Raw genomic sequence first — 15686 nt, 5'->3', positions numbered from 1 at the left:
GCGCGCCGACAGGCATTCGGGCGCGGACAGCACGGTGACCAGACGCCCATCACTTCTACACCTGCTGTAAGCAGGCGGACATGCAGAAGTGCGTGAGCGAGGACTGGGAAAATCACAAATTCGAGTTGTCGCCCTCAGAAGGAAGAGTGGGGCATTTTAAAACAAGGCATCTTTCAGGGGGAAAAATTTTAACAAAATCCAACACTCCTTCCTGATAAAAACACTCAACAATCTAGGAATAGAAGGGCGCTCTTCCAGCCTGATAAAGGGCGTCTACAAAAACCCACAGCTAGCATCACACCCAACGGTGACACTGCGAACGCTTGGTCCCGAGGGTCAGGAACGAGGCAAGGCTGTCTGCCCGGGCCCCTCCATCCGGGCAGGGCGGTTAGGCAGGAAAAGGAGGAAAAGGCATCCAGATGGGAGGACGGGAGGATGGGAGGCTGTGCCCGGGGCCGGCCGAGCCGGGGTCTGGGCCGCCGGGGGCAGTGCCAGCATCCGTGGCTGACGCTGTTCCAGCGAGGTCGGCCCCCAGTGCCTGTCACGGCCCACATGCCGGAATCAGGATCAAACCGAGCTCCGAAAATAGCGCCGGCATCTGAGGACACACGCCTCCCCCCGCCCCCGGCACCGAGAGGAGAGGCGGCACCCACGCCGCTCGGAGGGCAGGGGTGGGGGAGGGGGCTAGGAGGACATGGAAATGTGCCGGGCGCCCTGGATGTCACCCCAGGCCCCGCAAGGCCAGCCCAGCGCGTCCTCAGCCAGGGTCAGGAGGACAGGGCTGCCTCCTGCCATATGTCGAGGCTGGTTGCTTTGTACAAACACACCAGTGTTATAATAAGGAGCCCTTGTCCTCCAGGGGAGAGTGCACGGTGGGACTCCCAAGTCTCTGCTACTTTCTCACTGGGTGACCTTGGGCAAGTTCCTTGCCCTCTCTGAGCTTTCGTTTCCTCATCTGTAAAATGGGGTGATGGTGAGGATGTCGCCAGATTGCGTCGCAGAGCAGTTAGCATGCACCAAGCCTTGACTCTGCTCCTCCATTTAATCTTCTGAATGGCATCTTCATTTCACAAATAAGGAAACTGGAGCCCAGAGAGGCTAAGTGACTTACTCAAGGTCACACAGCACAAAATGGTGAGCCTGGATTTGAATCCCAGGCCGGCCCAGCCCCCGCTCCCTCAGGAACCCCTTGCTCAGCAGCCAGGCTTGTTCTCCTGAGCAGCTCGGAAACCAGAGCCAGGCATTGCCCTCTGGGGCTGTGTGGTCACAATTTCTCCTTTCTCCACCCTCAGCCCTTCCACTCCTGCCAGGCAGTGGCCACACCTTGTTCTGCACACTCCTTACTGTGGCCCCCCCAGGCCCTGGGCGGTCTGTCCCAGCAGCTCCCTCCCAGCCAGCCTCCTGCCCTCTGCTCCAGCAAGGCCAGCCTTGCTGTTTCTAGAACACTCTGTTAGGGGTTGAGCTGTGTCCCCCTACCTCCAACAAAATTCATCTGCGGAAGTCCCAACCTCCAGTCCCTCTGTGTGTGACCTTATTTGGAAAGAGGGTCGCTGCAGATGTAATTAACGAAGATGAAGTCACCCTAGAGTTGTGAGGCCCTGAATGCAATATGACTGGCGTTTGACCCCAGACATGCACACGGGGAGAAGGCCATGTGAAGGTGGAGGCACAGATCGGGGTGAGTCCTCTACAAGCCAAGGGACACCAAGGATTACGGGCGATGCCAGAAGAGGCGTGGAATGGATTCTCGCCAACAGCCCTGCAAAGGAACCAACTCTGCCGACACCTCAATCTCAGACTTCTAGCCTCCAGAATTGTGAGATAAAAAAATTCCTGCTGTTTAAGCCAGTTTGTGGTACTTGGTTAGGTCAGTCACAGGAAACACCCACCAATCTTGTTCCTGCCCCAGGGCCTTTGCACCTGCTGATCCTTCTACTTGGAACACTAATCGGTTCACTTGACAGTGAAGGGGGAGGGAGGCCTGAGTTCCTGGGGTTTCCCACAGGGGTAGGAGACCCGGATCCAGCCTGAGGGGACACAAATCTTCAGGGACTCATCATCCGTGCTGGTGCCTCTTCCCGGGACATCCTCCCCTCCTTCTCCCCTGCAAGGCTGACTCCTCCCACCTGCTCTGTCCTTTTAGCCTGCTCATTTTCCTGGTGGTACTTAATGCACCTTTTAACCATGTACTTGCTTGCATGCGACGTGCGGAAGGCCTGGGCTGCGAAGGACGACTGCGTGCCTTCCCGCAGCACTGACCTTGTTCCTGCATCCATCTCAGTTCTTGGCACCCACTAGGGCCTGAGAGAGAAATGCGAACAAGCAAAGAAAGAAAGAATCTAAATTGGCCAAAGGGCCAAATAGCACCAAGAAAGGTGTCCAGGGAGGAGGATGACAGGCCGTGGGCTCAGCGCACGATGCCAGCCAACGGCAGTGGCTTCACCGGGCCGACTTCCTGCCATAACAAACCTCCTGTTAGAGGAGCCCCGTCTGGAGCCCCCAGATAAGGCGGGGGGGGCTGGTCAGCAGCAGGCGGGCGCTTGGGCACGACTTCCCCTGACTGTGAAGGGAGCCACTGCCTTCCTCGGGCAGCCAGCGGCTGCTCCAGCCATGGAGCCACCCCAGGCATCGGGGTGCGCCTGGAGCTCAGGCTCCATCTGGAAGGCAAGGACCCCAAATTAAGGCGTGCAGCCCAGGGCCAGCTCTCCAGTGTCCAAGGGCTGCCGGTGGAGAGTCCCTGGGGTGGTGAGGTCTATCGTCGGACACTGTTGTCACTGACGTTCACGGAGCACTGACTTGTCACATCGCCCTTGTGAGAGGCATAAACTGAGAGGAAGCGAGTAGAGTATTTGGGGTCTCAAGAATTGCAATCGGGCAGCCGAGATTCAGGCAGAAACCCAAAATGTGTCCCGCTAGGGAGTAAAAGTCAGGGGCTTTTCGAGGCAAAGGAGGGAGTTTGCATTACGAAGAGCTTTAACTGGAGTTGGAGGCAGAGGGTTAGTCTTGGCCAAACATTGACTGACTGTCGATTCCGTCTTCAGAAAGTCCACCGTCCTCCGTCTTTGTGATGGTGTCCGTTCTCCTGCTGACTTCTCAAACAATTACTTGTGAAACAATTCCCGTTTGGGTCCAGTCCAAAGGTTCAGGAGAGCAAAGCAGCTGAAAGGGAGTGCCGGTTCCGTTTAAAATGGCTCCACTATCGTCAATCTTGACGCCCTGAGGAGATGGCAGCTAGATTTCCCCATTTTACAGATGAGCAAGCTGAGGCTCGGGAAGGCATTACAAGGCCAGGGGGCGGGGGGTTGGAGCGCAGGCCCGTCGGACCCAGGCCCCTGCCCTGAAGCACCCAGTCCTGCCTCTCAGGGAACTTTGGCTTCATCACAAGTGTCGGCGTTTGGAAATGCTGAGTCACGAGGACCTAAAACCCATGAATCAGGGGCCCCTTTGCCTCTGGCAGGTCACAGGGTTTTACGGGACCAAACAGTTCCAGGGCCCTCCCTGTGGGCTCCTGTCCCCACAGTTCAGGCCTGAACTGCTCCCCCTTGAACTGACACGTGGTTAGGCCCCCTCAGGGATGCAAGGTAGCAGAAGGATTCGGTTACAGCCCTTCTGCCAGGTGGCGGGAGAGGGACACCCCAGCCCGTCAGCTCAGAAAGGGAGCTGATCCCAGGCCCAGAACCCACGCGTGCAGGGCTGCGGCTGAGGCAGGCAGGGGCCAATGGGAACAGCCCCGGAATGCCTCCCATGGGTCCCCATCCTGCAAAATGCCACGCTGACACTTCACACGTGGACACAGGAGGCTGGATGCCTAGCCAGACGTGCCCACCTCCAGGCCGGGCACCCTGAGCACAGCACGTCCCTTGTCCCTTCAGCTCATCTGTAAGTGGAGTCATTGCAGAGCTTGCCCACAAGCGCTCGGTTCTGTGTCCCTCCTTCGTGCATCACAGTTGCTGAAGTGGGAAGTCCTCGGTCTCCTGGCACCCGGCTTGTCACCTCTGAATCCCCCGGTGCATTGCAAAAGGCCCAGCACATAGTCCACACGCAACAGACATTTGCATGACGAATGAGCGAATGAGTGCCAAGCGTAGCCGCTCAGGGCGTGGACTCCGGGCCTGGGTTCAAATCTCTGCTCGGCCTCCTACCAGCTGCCTGACCTTGACATCATCAGGCTCTCAGTTCCTTCATTCATTCATTTGCTAAGAGGAGAATAAGAAAAGTGGCGACCTTGCTGAGTGGCGGGCGAATAAAGGAGCACGGTTTTTGGAAAGTGCTTAGAACAGTGCCTGGCACACGGTTCGTTCTCCATCAGCATTTGTTAAGTAAATTTAAATTTTAAAAAAGAGTGAGATTCTATAAAGTACAGAAAAGCTATTTCTGCTACTCACTTGACAGCTGCTCCCTCCCGCCCGCCCTCCCTCCTTCCTTCCTGCTCTTCCTCCTGCAAATTCAGAGGGAGCTGCTCACCCAAAACCTCCCAGCGCAACTATGCCAAGACTATCCAGACCTCACCAACGGACCCCGGCCCAGGGCCTCGCCCTCCCTCTCCATGTGCAGGCCGGATTCGGGGCGCTGCCCGCCACGCGACCACTGCACAAGGCGCACTCCTCCCCTCCCACAGTCCTCAGGAGCCTTCAGTGACGACCCCCCTCTCCCCCTGCCGGCCTGGGAGACCCCAGGACAGGCAGGCATCAATCCTTTTTTAATTGAGGTATAATTCTCACACCATAAAATGCATCCTTTTAAACTGCACAATTCAGTGGCTTTTAGTACATTCACAAAGTTGTGCAACTATCAACACTAATTCCAGAACATTTCATCACCCCAAAAAGAGACCCCACACCCAGGGCCAGCCTGGTGGCAGAGTGGTTAAGTTCACACACTCTGCTTTGGCGGACTGGGGTTCGTGGGTTCGGATCCTGGGCATGGACCTACACACTGCTCATCAAGCCATGCTGTGGCAGGGTCCCTCATGGAAGAACTAGAAGGACTTACAAGTAGGATGTACAACTGTGTACTGGGGCTTTGGGGAGAAAAAAAAAAAGAGGAAGATTGGCAACAGATGTTAGCTTGGGACCAATCTTCCTCACCAAAATAAAAAAAAAAAAGGAACCCTCAGACCCATTAGCAGTCACTTCCCATCCCCCCACCCCAGCCCTAGGCAACCACTAATCTACTTTCTATCTCTATGGATTTGCTTTTTCTGGGCATTTCGTGTAATTGGAATCAGGCAACATGTGGCCTTTTGTGTCTGGCTTCTTGCCCTGAGCATGATGTTTTCGAGGTTCATCCTTGCTGCAGCAGGTGCCAGCGCTTCGTCCCTTTTCATGGCTGAATAATATTCCACTCTATGGATCTCCCAACTCTTGGCTGAGTTGCTCGACCAGAGCCTGGTGAATGAGCCATCCGCCAGCCGATGGCAGCAGTGTCATCCCAGCTGATGAAGGGAAGCGGGCACAGTTGAACCAGGGGGAGGTTATTCTGGAGCCTTTCGAAATGACTGCTGTATACAATCTTAAAAACAGCTATACCCAGATGGCCCTGTCGCTGAAAACCTGCTGCTATTCTAGTCAAAGCCAGCTCGGGAGACAGGAAAGATGGAGACAGGGGGCAGCTGGACACGGCGAGGGGGCAAGGCTGGGTGTGGCGGACAAAGCAGAGAAAAAACCCAGGGTTTAGATGCTGTCTCTGCCACTTGGGAGCTGGGCGACCTCAACTTAACTTCCCTGAGACCCAGTTTCCTCAGAAAGAAAGAGGATGAGGAGGAGGATGGTACCCACCTCCTAAGGACCGCTATAAAGACAAAAGGGAGGCGATACGTGTAAGGCACTAGCACAGTACCAGACACCGCACAGTCGATGTTTTTTAATGAACAAGAGTAAACCAACAGGGATCTGAAGCGATATTTGCACATCACAGCAGCATTATTCACAACAGCCAAAAAGGGGAAACAACCCAAGTGTCCATTGACTGAGGAAAGGATGAACAAAATGTGGTCTATCCATACAGTGGAATATTATCCAGCCATAAAAAAGGAATGAAGTACTGAAACACGCTACAGCATGGATGAACCTCAAAAACACAATGCTCGGTGAAAGAGGCCAGACATGAAAGGACAAATGCTGTCTGATTCCACTGATATGAGGTCCCTGGAGGAGTCAGACGTGTAGAGACAGAAAGTAGAATGGTGGCTACCAGGGCTGGGGGCGGGGGGGTGCGCAGGGCAGGGAGGTAGCGTTTAAGGAGTGCAGAGTTTCAGTTCGAGAGGATGAAAAAGTTCTGGAGAGGATGGTGGTGATGGCCGCACAACAATGTGTGTGTACTTAATGCCACTGAACTGGACACTTAAAAATGGCTGAAATGGAGGGCCAGCCCGGTGGCGTAGTGGTTGCATTCGCGCCCTCCACTTCAGCAGCCTGGGGTTCGCAGGTTCGGGACCCCGGGCGTGGACCCAGCACCACTCGTCAAGCCACACTGTGGCAGCATCCCACATAAAATGGAGGAAGATGGGCACAGACGTTAGCTCAGGGCCAATCTTCCTCACAAAAAAAAAGACAAGAAGTAGTTAAAATGGGAAATTTCGTGTTACATATATTTTACCACAATTTAAAAAAGAGAGAGTGAGTCATCTCCTGAGCGGTTCATGGTCCTATCAGAGGCATCGATCATGATTTGTAATAGGATGTCGAGTCTGTGTTTATTTGTTTCCAGTCAGCGCCTCCATCACTGCTTTCTTCGCCAGTGGACTCCCCAGTGCCCTCGCACAACACCTGGGACTCCGTAGACAGCGGCCAATATTTGCCCAAGGGAGAGAGGGAGGGAGGGAGGGAGGAGGCAGGAAGGAGGGGGCGGATGCTGGGGAAAGACGGCAGGAAGCTGGAGCCCTCGTCACATACACACCTGCAAGAGCAGGCCGCTGCACAGATCCCCCGTCTCAGCGTGTGTGCACCTCTGTCTACACACGCTGGTGACCATGGCAGGTGCACAGCCCAGAGAGGGGCCCAGGCCTGCATCTGGCTCTCCCTGCCCCGCCCTGGAGAGCTGGGTGCTGGCAGGTGCTCAGTGCTCAGGTGAAGGAAGGCCCGTGCGGCTCCCTCTGTGGTCACAGTGCGGGGGCAGCCGGGGCTATTGGCCAATGAACTGCCCTGAACAGGGTGCAGAGGCACCGTTTGGCCGTTTTTCACAGTTTCCTGCCCTGAGGCTGCAGCAGGGACACAGTTAGTGGGGTCTAGGTATTATTTTTTTCTGCTTCTGTCGCCTTATTGCACGCCAGGACTCGGACGGCCCTTTGCCCCAGCGGGGACCATGTATCCTCCACCTGAGCTCACACCTCCAGAAAGCCCGGCCTCTCCAGCACTGGGGGAGCGTGCAGCCTGGCTGCCCGGCCTGGCGACTGTACAAAAACCTGCCGTGGATTCTCCCCCGGGCATGGGGAGCAGGGCAGGGGGTGCCCTCCTCTGAACAGGCTCCATGCCCACGGACTCCCAGGATCAGCTGGTGCCCCTGCTGGCTCAAGGAGGGACGAGGAGGCAGCAAGTCCAGCCCAGCGTGTCTTGACATTTAGCGGCATGTCAGGATCTTGAAGGGAGGGAAATGCTATCTTAGATTTTCCAAGTGTTCCAGGAATGCACGCGCCTCAGCTCCTCTGTTTTCCTCATGCTCTCCAGGCCTCCGGGATGAAAACTTCCTTCCAACCCACTTAAATAGCAAATCTCATCATGTCACTCTCCTGCTTCCAACCTTCGCAAGCTCCCAAGGTCCTTGAAGAGACAACTGACCCCGCGTGTCTCTTTTTAACTCTCACTGGGGCCCAAGTGAGCCACATTCATTTCTGTAGAGAGACAAGTTCTGCCCCGGGGCCTTTGCACATGCTGTGCCTTCCTCCCCTCGGCAAGGCTCTGCTTGGCTGGCTTAAAAGACCCTCGGCTGGCGACCAATGGGTTCTTCTCTGTGTTCCTACAATGCCCTGTTCTTCCCCTAGTACAAATCATTCTACATGACACTGGCCGGGCTTCTCTCTCTCTCTCTCTCTCTCTCTCTCTGTCTCTCTCACACACACATCACACATCACACACCCCCCCACACACTGCCAGCTTTATGAGGGCAGAAAGGGACCATGTCAGGAGAACCAAGTCAAGACAGAACCAGAACAAGACAGACACGGCCCCCACCTTCCAGAAGCTTACTTTCATGAAAAACATCCATATAAACAAGGAAGCAAGACAACGAACAGAATAAGGATGTGTTTCGAAAAGTGCTAGGAATCAACGCACACCCAGCCGGGTGCCTGGCACCCAGCGGACACTCAATACGTATTTGCCAAACGCATACACGCTCGCGAGCACGAATGAAGGCACGCATGAACGGACGAACAAGGGCCCACAGCTTCCTTCAGGGCCTCTGGAACCAGAAGATGGCTTTGCTGGGCAGTGGGCTACCTCCATTCTCCCGGCCCAAATCGGAGTGTCAGGGCCCTGTAAGCAATCCAGGGTGGAAACTGTCGCTTCCCTTAATCTTTTAGCAGCGGGATCAGATGACGGGCCCCAGGGAACTCATTTAACTCATTTAAATAAGGCCCCTGCTGCTTTGTCAAAACTACATCCATGACAACAATTCCACCTGGATCTGCCCTTGGCCTGGGCTGCAAGGATTTGCCTTCAGAGGCCGCTCCTTATGAATAACCCATTTGCTAAGTTACAAGCTGTTTATCAATCCAAAAGGCCAGGTCTTTAAATATTTTAACACTTCGTTGCTGGACAAGGGCCCTCCCCTCCGTAACCCTGGCTCCGCACGAAAATCCTATTGCTGAGGAAATTCAACTCCGCACCATCTGCCTTTGTTAGGTTTGCAGAATCTGAGCTGACCTGAAGCCCCAGGCCCTTAGAGCCCCACAGGGCCTCCTGGGCAGTGGCCGGACAGGAGGCGGCCACTGTTGCACAGATGTCTACTGATCATCGGAGCCAGAATCCAGAATGCCTGGCTGCCAGCTCGGGCTGTGGGGTCAGATTCCCTGAGATCGAATCTCTGCCATTGACTGAGAATGCCGTTTACTGAGTATTAGGGGCTAAATTATGTCCCCCCCAAAAAAAGGAATGCTGGAGTGCCAACTCCAGGTACCTCAGAATATGACCTTATTTGGAAATAGGGTCTTTACCGAGGTAACCAAGTTCAAATGAGGTCATTAGGGTGACCTTATAATTCCACTATGACTGGCGTCCTTATAAGAGAGGAAGTTTGGGCGCAGAGGCACACACACACGGAGTAAGCCGTGTGAAGGCTGGAGTGATGCTGCCACAAGCCAAGGAGCCACCAAAAGCCAGGAGAGAGGCCCGGAACACATCCTCACCTGGCATCTCCAGCGAGAGCACGGCACTGCCAGCACCTTGATCTGGACTTCCGGCCTCTAGAACTGAGGCCACAACCTTTTGTTGTCCTAAGCCACCAGCTGGGGTACTTTGTTACGCAGCACTGACAAATACACTGACTAACGGACAGTCTCCTCCGTCTGTCTAAGCCTGTTTCCCCTTCTACTACAGCTAAGGCTGCTGTATTGGTACCCGCCTCTGAGCTGGCCTAGGGGCTGGGCACCCACTGCTCAGGGAACACACCCAGGCCCTGTTGGCACGTCTGTCCTCTGAGAGGCCAGGGTCCGTGCGTTTTGGCTGTGCTCCCCTTTGCAGGGTCCTGACAGGGTGCAGGCATTCTGGACACAGTCCTGATGGTAACCGCCCTGGTGGGACCACTGACTCGGTCCAGATGCCACCCCCATAACTTCAGATCCTCAGCTCTGAGAAGCAGCAAAGCTCATGGTAGGGAATGTAAATTCTGGAGCCGGGGGGCCGGCCCAGTGGCGCAGCAGTTAGGTGCGCATGTTCCGCCTTGGTGGCCCAGGATTCACCAGTTCAGATCCTGGGTACAGACATGGCACCACTTCTCATGCCATGCTGTGGCAGGTATCCCACATATAAAGTAGAGGAAAATGGGCACAGATGTTAGCTCAGGGCCAGTCTTCCTCAGCAAAAAGAGGAGGATTGGCAGCAGATGTTAGCTCAGGGCTGATCTTCCTCAAAAAAAATAAATAAATTCTGGAGCCAAACTGCCTTGCAAAATTCACTTAACGTATTCCAATGAAGTCCCCACCTGTCGCGTGTTCACTTTGCAGCCTTGGGTAATCCATTTGTTCTCTCTGTGTCTCAGTCTCGTTGTCTGCAGAACAGAGCACCCACAGACCTATCTCATGGGCTGGTTAAAGGAGCCCATGAGTTAATATTTGAATGCGCTCAGAACAGTGCCTGGGACCTAGTCTGTTCTGTGTACTGTTTGTTACAGAAAATTTAAACAAGAATCTGCTTAAACTCGTCCAATAACCATTACCATTCAGAGCAGGAATTTCTTTGGAAGGAATATAGCCATACAAAGACTGTGCATAAATGTTCATGGCGGTGTTATTCATCATAGCCCAGAAATGGAAACAGTCCATCAACCGATGGATGGATGAGCAAATGTGGTCCATCCATAGAGGGGAATATTATTCAGCCATGAAAAAGAATGCAGCACTGACACACGCTACAACCGGGATGAAACTTGAAAGCACGATGCTCAGTGAGAGAAGCCAGTCAGAGAAGGCCACATATTGTATGGGTCCATTTATATGGAACGTACGAAATAGGCAAATCCACAGTGACAGAAAGTAGACTAATAGTTGCTTGGGGTGGAGAGAGGTTGGGGATATGCGGGGATGGTGACTAAGCGGTGCAGGGTTTCCCTTTGGGGTGATAAGAACGTTCCAGAATTGACGGTGGTGATGGTTACACAGCTCTATGAATACACTGAAACCCACTGACTGTGCCTTTAAATGGGTGGATTTTATGGTATGTGAGTGATAGCTGAATAAAGCTGTTCAAACAATAAATAATGATAATAAGCTTAAGTAACATTTCACAAGTATTAAACAATGTGCCAGGCCTGTCCGGGCGCCCATGTCCCTTCATTTAATCCTCGCTTCAGCTCTCTGAGGAGCAGGGGCCTTTGTTATCTCCATTTTCCGGGTGTGGACCTGAGAGTGGCTGTCAGGACTCAAGGGGCCACAAGCCGCAGTTCAAGTCCCAGTCTTTGCATTCCACACACGGGGATCTCCACAAAGACCTCCTGACCTTCTGAGACCCCACAGTCACAGGGACTAAGGACCCGCTCCAACCTTGGATGCACAGCGGCCTCCTCCATTATCTTAACTGCTTTCCCCTGTTTACCAAGATAACACAAGCTGATTGTCCTGAACCAAATAACAGAGAATGTTCTCAAGAATTAGAAAGCAAAGTCCACGTGGAACGCCGCCCTCAGGAACAGAATTCCCGTCCAGAGATTTGGCCCAAGGAGAGAGACGCCCACTCACTGGATTACAGTAGTTAAATCTTTGAAATGAAAGAGAAAAATGATTTTTAAAGGTTTTTCGAAGCTGGGTCTAGAAAGGTTGCCTCTGTGATATTTTATGAGCAATTCCACGGGCCCAATTCCGGCCATCCGTATCATCGCTGGTGCACTTCTGAAGGAGCAAGGGACGCTTTGATTCCCAAGTGGGCTTTGTTAAACAGGAAACCGAGAAGGCCAGCTCGTCCAGGCACTCGGACGCAGTGAAAAGGGCTGAACGCACCCAACACTTCCCTGGCATCTGACCCGAACTGAGGACAAGTGTCCGGCTGAGAAACAAAGACGGACAGTAAGCGCAGAAAACCCCTTTTGTGCCCACACAGCGTGCGAGTTCTGTTGAGTTATGCAGGCTACTGGGGACAATGGTGTTTTGTAAACAGTCGGCAAAGTGGCTTTGTCAGCCGCGTGGCTGCGGTTGGGGGGCCCTCTCACCAACAAGAATTGTATGGAAGATAAGACGACATGGTTGCGGCTGTCCCTTTGAAAACTACGAGTAACTCACATTAGCTCAGACACATCAGCTCATTTACAGAGTAAATATCAGAAAACCTCTGCTTCCTCCTGTACCCACAGCGTCTACACATCGACGCCCAGAGACTGAGAGCAGCCCGGGGGTCAAGCGCATCCTCCTGCCTTCACTGAGGGAACTCGATGCTTACAAAACACGCTGAACATATTCCAATGAAGGCCATGCAAGTACGTTACTAGTCCTTTTAATAAAGTCTTCAGCGCCACCTCAGCGGGCATGCTTTATCGCAAAGTGCAATGATGGCAAATATTTTGAGACTCCTAAACATGCTAAATTAAGTTTGCATTTATCAAGTTCATGCAGTACTGAAACATTATTCGTTTTCCATTCTGTACTTATTGGTCTCAGCTTCATAGCAGAGAATTGGGTGCCTGGATTGTTCCAGAAGACTGGGGACAATGCCTCTCTTCTACTGAGTGAATGAATGAATGAATGAGTCCCGGGGTCTTAGGATACGTGAGCTCCCTGGAGCCTTAGACGGAGGACGAGTCTTTATACTCAGCTACTTAGTCTGGATGGAGCCCTGTGCTGGGCACCCGCCCCCACCGCCCCCACAAACTGGCATCACCTTTATCCTCGTGACAACCATCTCCATCTCACAAAAGAAACCGAGGCTCAGACGCATTCAGTGGCTTTCCCAGGACACACAGCCAGAGCAGGCGGGGCAGCGGCAGGGACCAGTGCTTCTGACCGCTTGTCCCCAAGTCTCTTCATCATCCCTGGCGTCCCACCCACTCTACAAATGAAGGAAAGTCGCACAGCTGCAGGCAGCGACAACACTAACAACAGTAACAATAATAGTAACGGCATTTGGTCTGTGCCAGACCCTGCGCTGGGAGCTTCACACGCATCGATTAGTTTAATCCACAGCACGATGCCCAGATTTGGAAACCATGGAATCTTCATTTTAGAGATGGGGAGTGAAGGTTCAGAGAGGGTAAGTAACTTGCTTAAGTTCACCCAGCTAGTCACTATGACCCCAGGCCTGTCCCTGCCTCTTTCCTGACCTGGAACCATCTACCCATAACAGCACACGGATGGACGGCTCCAGGGAGGCTTTTAAATCCTCTATGAGACTATAAACACATACGCAGGTGGATTCATAGAATAAGATCAGGCAGGACACACACACGCGCAGAGGCACAACTGATATGCAAGTCCTCGGATCAAAGACTGGAATTGAGCAGCCAGGGTTGGGCTGGGAGAGACGGGGGTGGATGCCTGCCCGTGTTCCTTGCACTTCCAATACAATCATTTATAACACCATGTGGTGTAATAACAGGGGCAGGTACATTTAGTGAGCACCTACTGTGTGCCAGGCACTGAGCCAGAGGTAGCAGGCGTTACCTCATTTCCCCCTCCCCACACCTCCAGGGCATTGCCCCTATTTTACCAGGAAGGGTGGCTCCGACAGGCAGAGGGGACGGCGCCAAGAAGGAAAGCCATGTCCACCGGCTCCAGCACCCACCCCATGGAACAAAGACCACTGATCCAGGAGCCCAAGAGCCTGGGAGCCGATTCTAGGACCCCAGCTGACTGGCTGCCCAACTTGAGTATGAAAATGACGGCTCCCAGACCCTTCCTGCCCCCTCCCCACCCCCACATGCTCCTCCTGGTCTCAGCTTCCTTGAAGAGAAAGGGAGGCAGTGTGTGGCAGGAGGAGGACCCTGGGGGGCACTGTAGTTAAATCCCAGCTCTGGAGTCCCCCTCGCGTGGCTCTGAGCCTCGGCTCCACCTCTTGCTAGCCACAGAACCTGGGGCCAATCCCTTGACCATCCCAGCTTCAGTTTAGCGGAGGTAAAATGAGAACAATGCCAGCTGTTAGGAATTAAATGAAACCACGGATGTGAAGACAGTACCGTACACCCTCAGTGAATGGCTGTGTCATCACCATCATTGTTATATTTACTATTATTATTATCATTACACAAAAATGACAGCAGTGGCTTGGCCCCTGATATCCTTGTTTCCTGTCAGAGAAGGCTGAGGTGAGAGAACATGTAAGCTTCAACAAGGAAAAAGAAAGACCTTGTGTTTTGGTCAGTGGGCAAGGATTCCAGAAGTTGGGTGGATGGTGGGCTGGCCAGGTAGAGAGTCACTGGTTAGCAGCTGGACTCCCCAGGTCAGTGAAGGAGCTCAAAAATTCCTTCTGATCTGGGGGGTCTCCGGGGCTCCCTCTCATTCCCATCACAGATGACCTCCTATGTCCCTCCAACCTCCATACGGGGGCCGGAGAACCAGGGTCACTCACCGCCATGACCAGCTCGAACGGGTACTTGTAGATGCGGACGGGAGACTGGTACTTCTGCACCATGTTCTCGCAGGAGCGCCAACTGAAGCCAGGCAGGAGTGAGCACAGGGCCTGGGTGACGGGGGACTGGTGAGGCAGCCGCTCCCTCCACATGAAGCAAGAACCCTGCCCACTGCTCCCCATGCAAGGGGCAGGCCCAGCCCCCTCTGGCCTTGCCCACACATCTCCCCAGCCCTCAAAGCCGGGGGGGCCAATATGATCCCCAAATTACTCCTGGCCAGGCCCCAAACACCTCCACTGTCCATTACCCACAGCCTCAGACCACACTCCCCCTCCAAGAGCAATCAGCACCCCCAAACTTTCCTCGGTCCCCACCTCTTCAAATTGAGAACCCCAGAAGCACCCCTCACCGCCACTCACATGGAAACACACACATTCGCAGTTCTTACACTCCCACAATTCACCACCCACGCACCCGCACAGCTCGCACAGACATCCTGATGCTGTAAGTGCCCCCAAGTATCATTGCACCTGCCCTCCCATTTTCCTCCAAAACACCCTGACATACACACATGATCTTTACCAAATTTCACACCCACTGTCTCTTTCACACACACACGCACTCATATGCACGACTCTCCTCCCACACGGGACTACTTTTGCACGCTCTTGAAATTTTGCGCACACACAAAGCTCCCCGGAGCACGCACCTCTCCAACTCCACGCACCTAGAGAATTCCCCCGGTGCGCACAGACGTCCACACACATGCACACACACAGGCACCAACACAGGCGTGCACACACAAGTCCCCGCAGCCCTGCTCACCCTCGCCTTCGGAGTCTCCGGGGATGCGGAGCTGAGCTCTTTGGGGCCCCCGCGGCCACCTGTCCCAGAGCGCAGTGCGGGGGGCGAGGCCCGACCGCGGCCGCGGAGCCGGGGGCGTCGGGCCCTGCGCACCCTGGAGACGGGCCGGCCAGGGAGACGACTGCGGGGCTGGAGCGAGACCTGCCGGGAGGGAGCGCTCCGGGACCCAGGACAGCGGAGATCCCGGCCTGGCCCCGCCCCCAGCCTGGCCACGCCCACGCCGCCCTGCCGTGGCCACGCCCAGATTTCCCCGCCTCCTGAGGGGCTCCGCCCCAACCGTAGCCCCTCCCTTTAGTTTACATGCCCTCCGTTTGACCACGCCCCCAGCAGGCTCTTCCTCCAGATTGGCCACGCCTCATGTAGGCCCCGCCCACATAGTGGTCCCGCCCCCCAAGGCACCCAGCCTCGGGAGTGGCCCAGCCCCAGGCAGACTCCGCCCCAAGGCTCCACCCCCAGTCTAGCTCCGCCCCCAGGCGGACCCTTGCCCCGCCCAGCCCCGCCCAGCCCCGCCCCTCCTGGGAAAGTTTAGCTTGGCTTCTCCCCTAACTCGGATCAACTCGCTCCTCCCGGGCTCTGAGCCCCGCCCCTCCCACGGGCCCCGCCCCAGGGCCCTTCTG

At 54.6% G+C, this 15686-nt stretch overlaps 1 protein-coding gene across 2 annotated transcripts in view; it reads right to left on the bottom strand.

Annotated features, from left to right (window-relative positions):
* Nucleotides 1-15147, bottom strand: part of SEC14L5 (SEC14 like lipid binding 5) — a 39655-nt gene extending 24508 nt beyond the window's left edge. For both annotated transcript variants that reach the window (XM_046667473.1, XM_046667474.1), the window contains exons 1-2: nt 15031-15147; nt 14205-14315 (exon numbers count right to left, since the gene is read on the bottom strand). In XM_046667473.1, coding sequence (XP_046523429.1) covers nt 14205-14267 — 63 coding nt within the window. In that variant the 5' untranslated portion in view covers nt 14268-14315; nt 15031-15147. The remainder of the gene's footprint in view (nt 1-14204; nt 14316-15030) is intronic.
* Between the last annotated feature and the right edge of the window lie 539 nt (nt 15148-15686).

Source organism: Equus quagga, chromosome 7 (genome assembly GCF_021613505.1).
Source record: "Equus quagga isolate Etosha38 chromosome 7, UCLA_HA_Equagga_1.0, whole genome shotgun sequence".
Lineage (NCBI taxonomy): Eukaryota > Metazoa > Chordata > Mammalia > Perissodactyla > Equidae > Equus > Equus quagga.
Note: the sequence above shows the minus strand (reverse complement) of the source record. Positions and strands in the feature narration are given on the sequence as shown.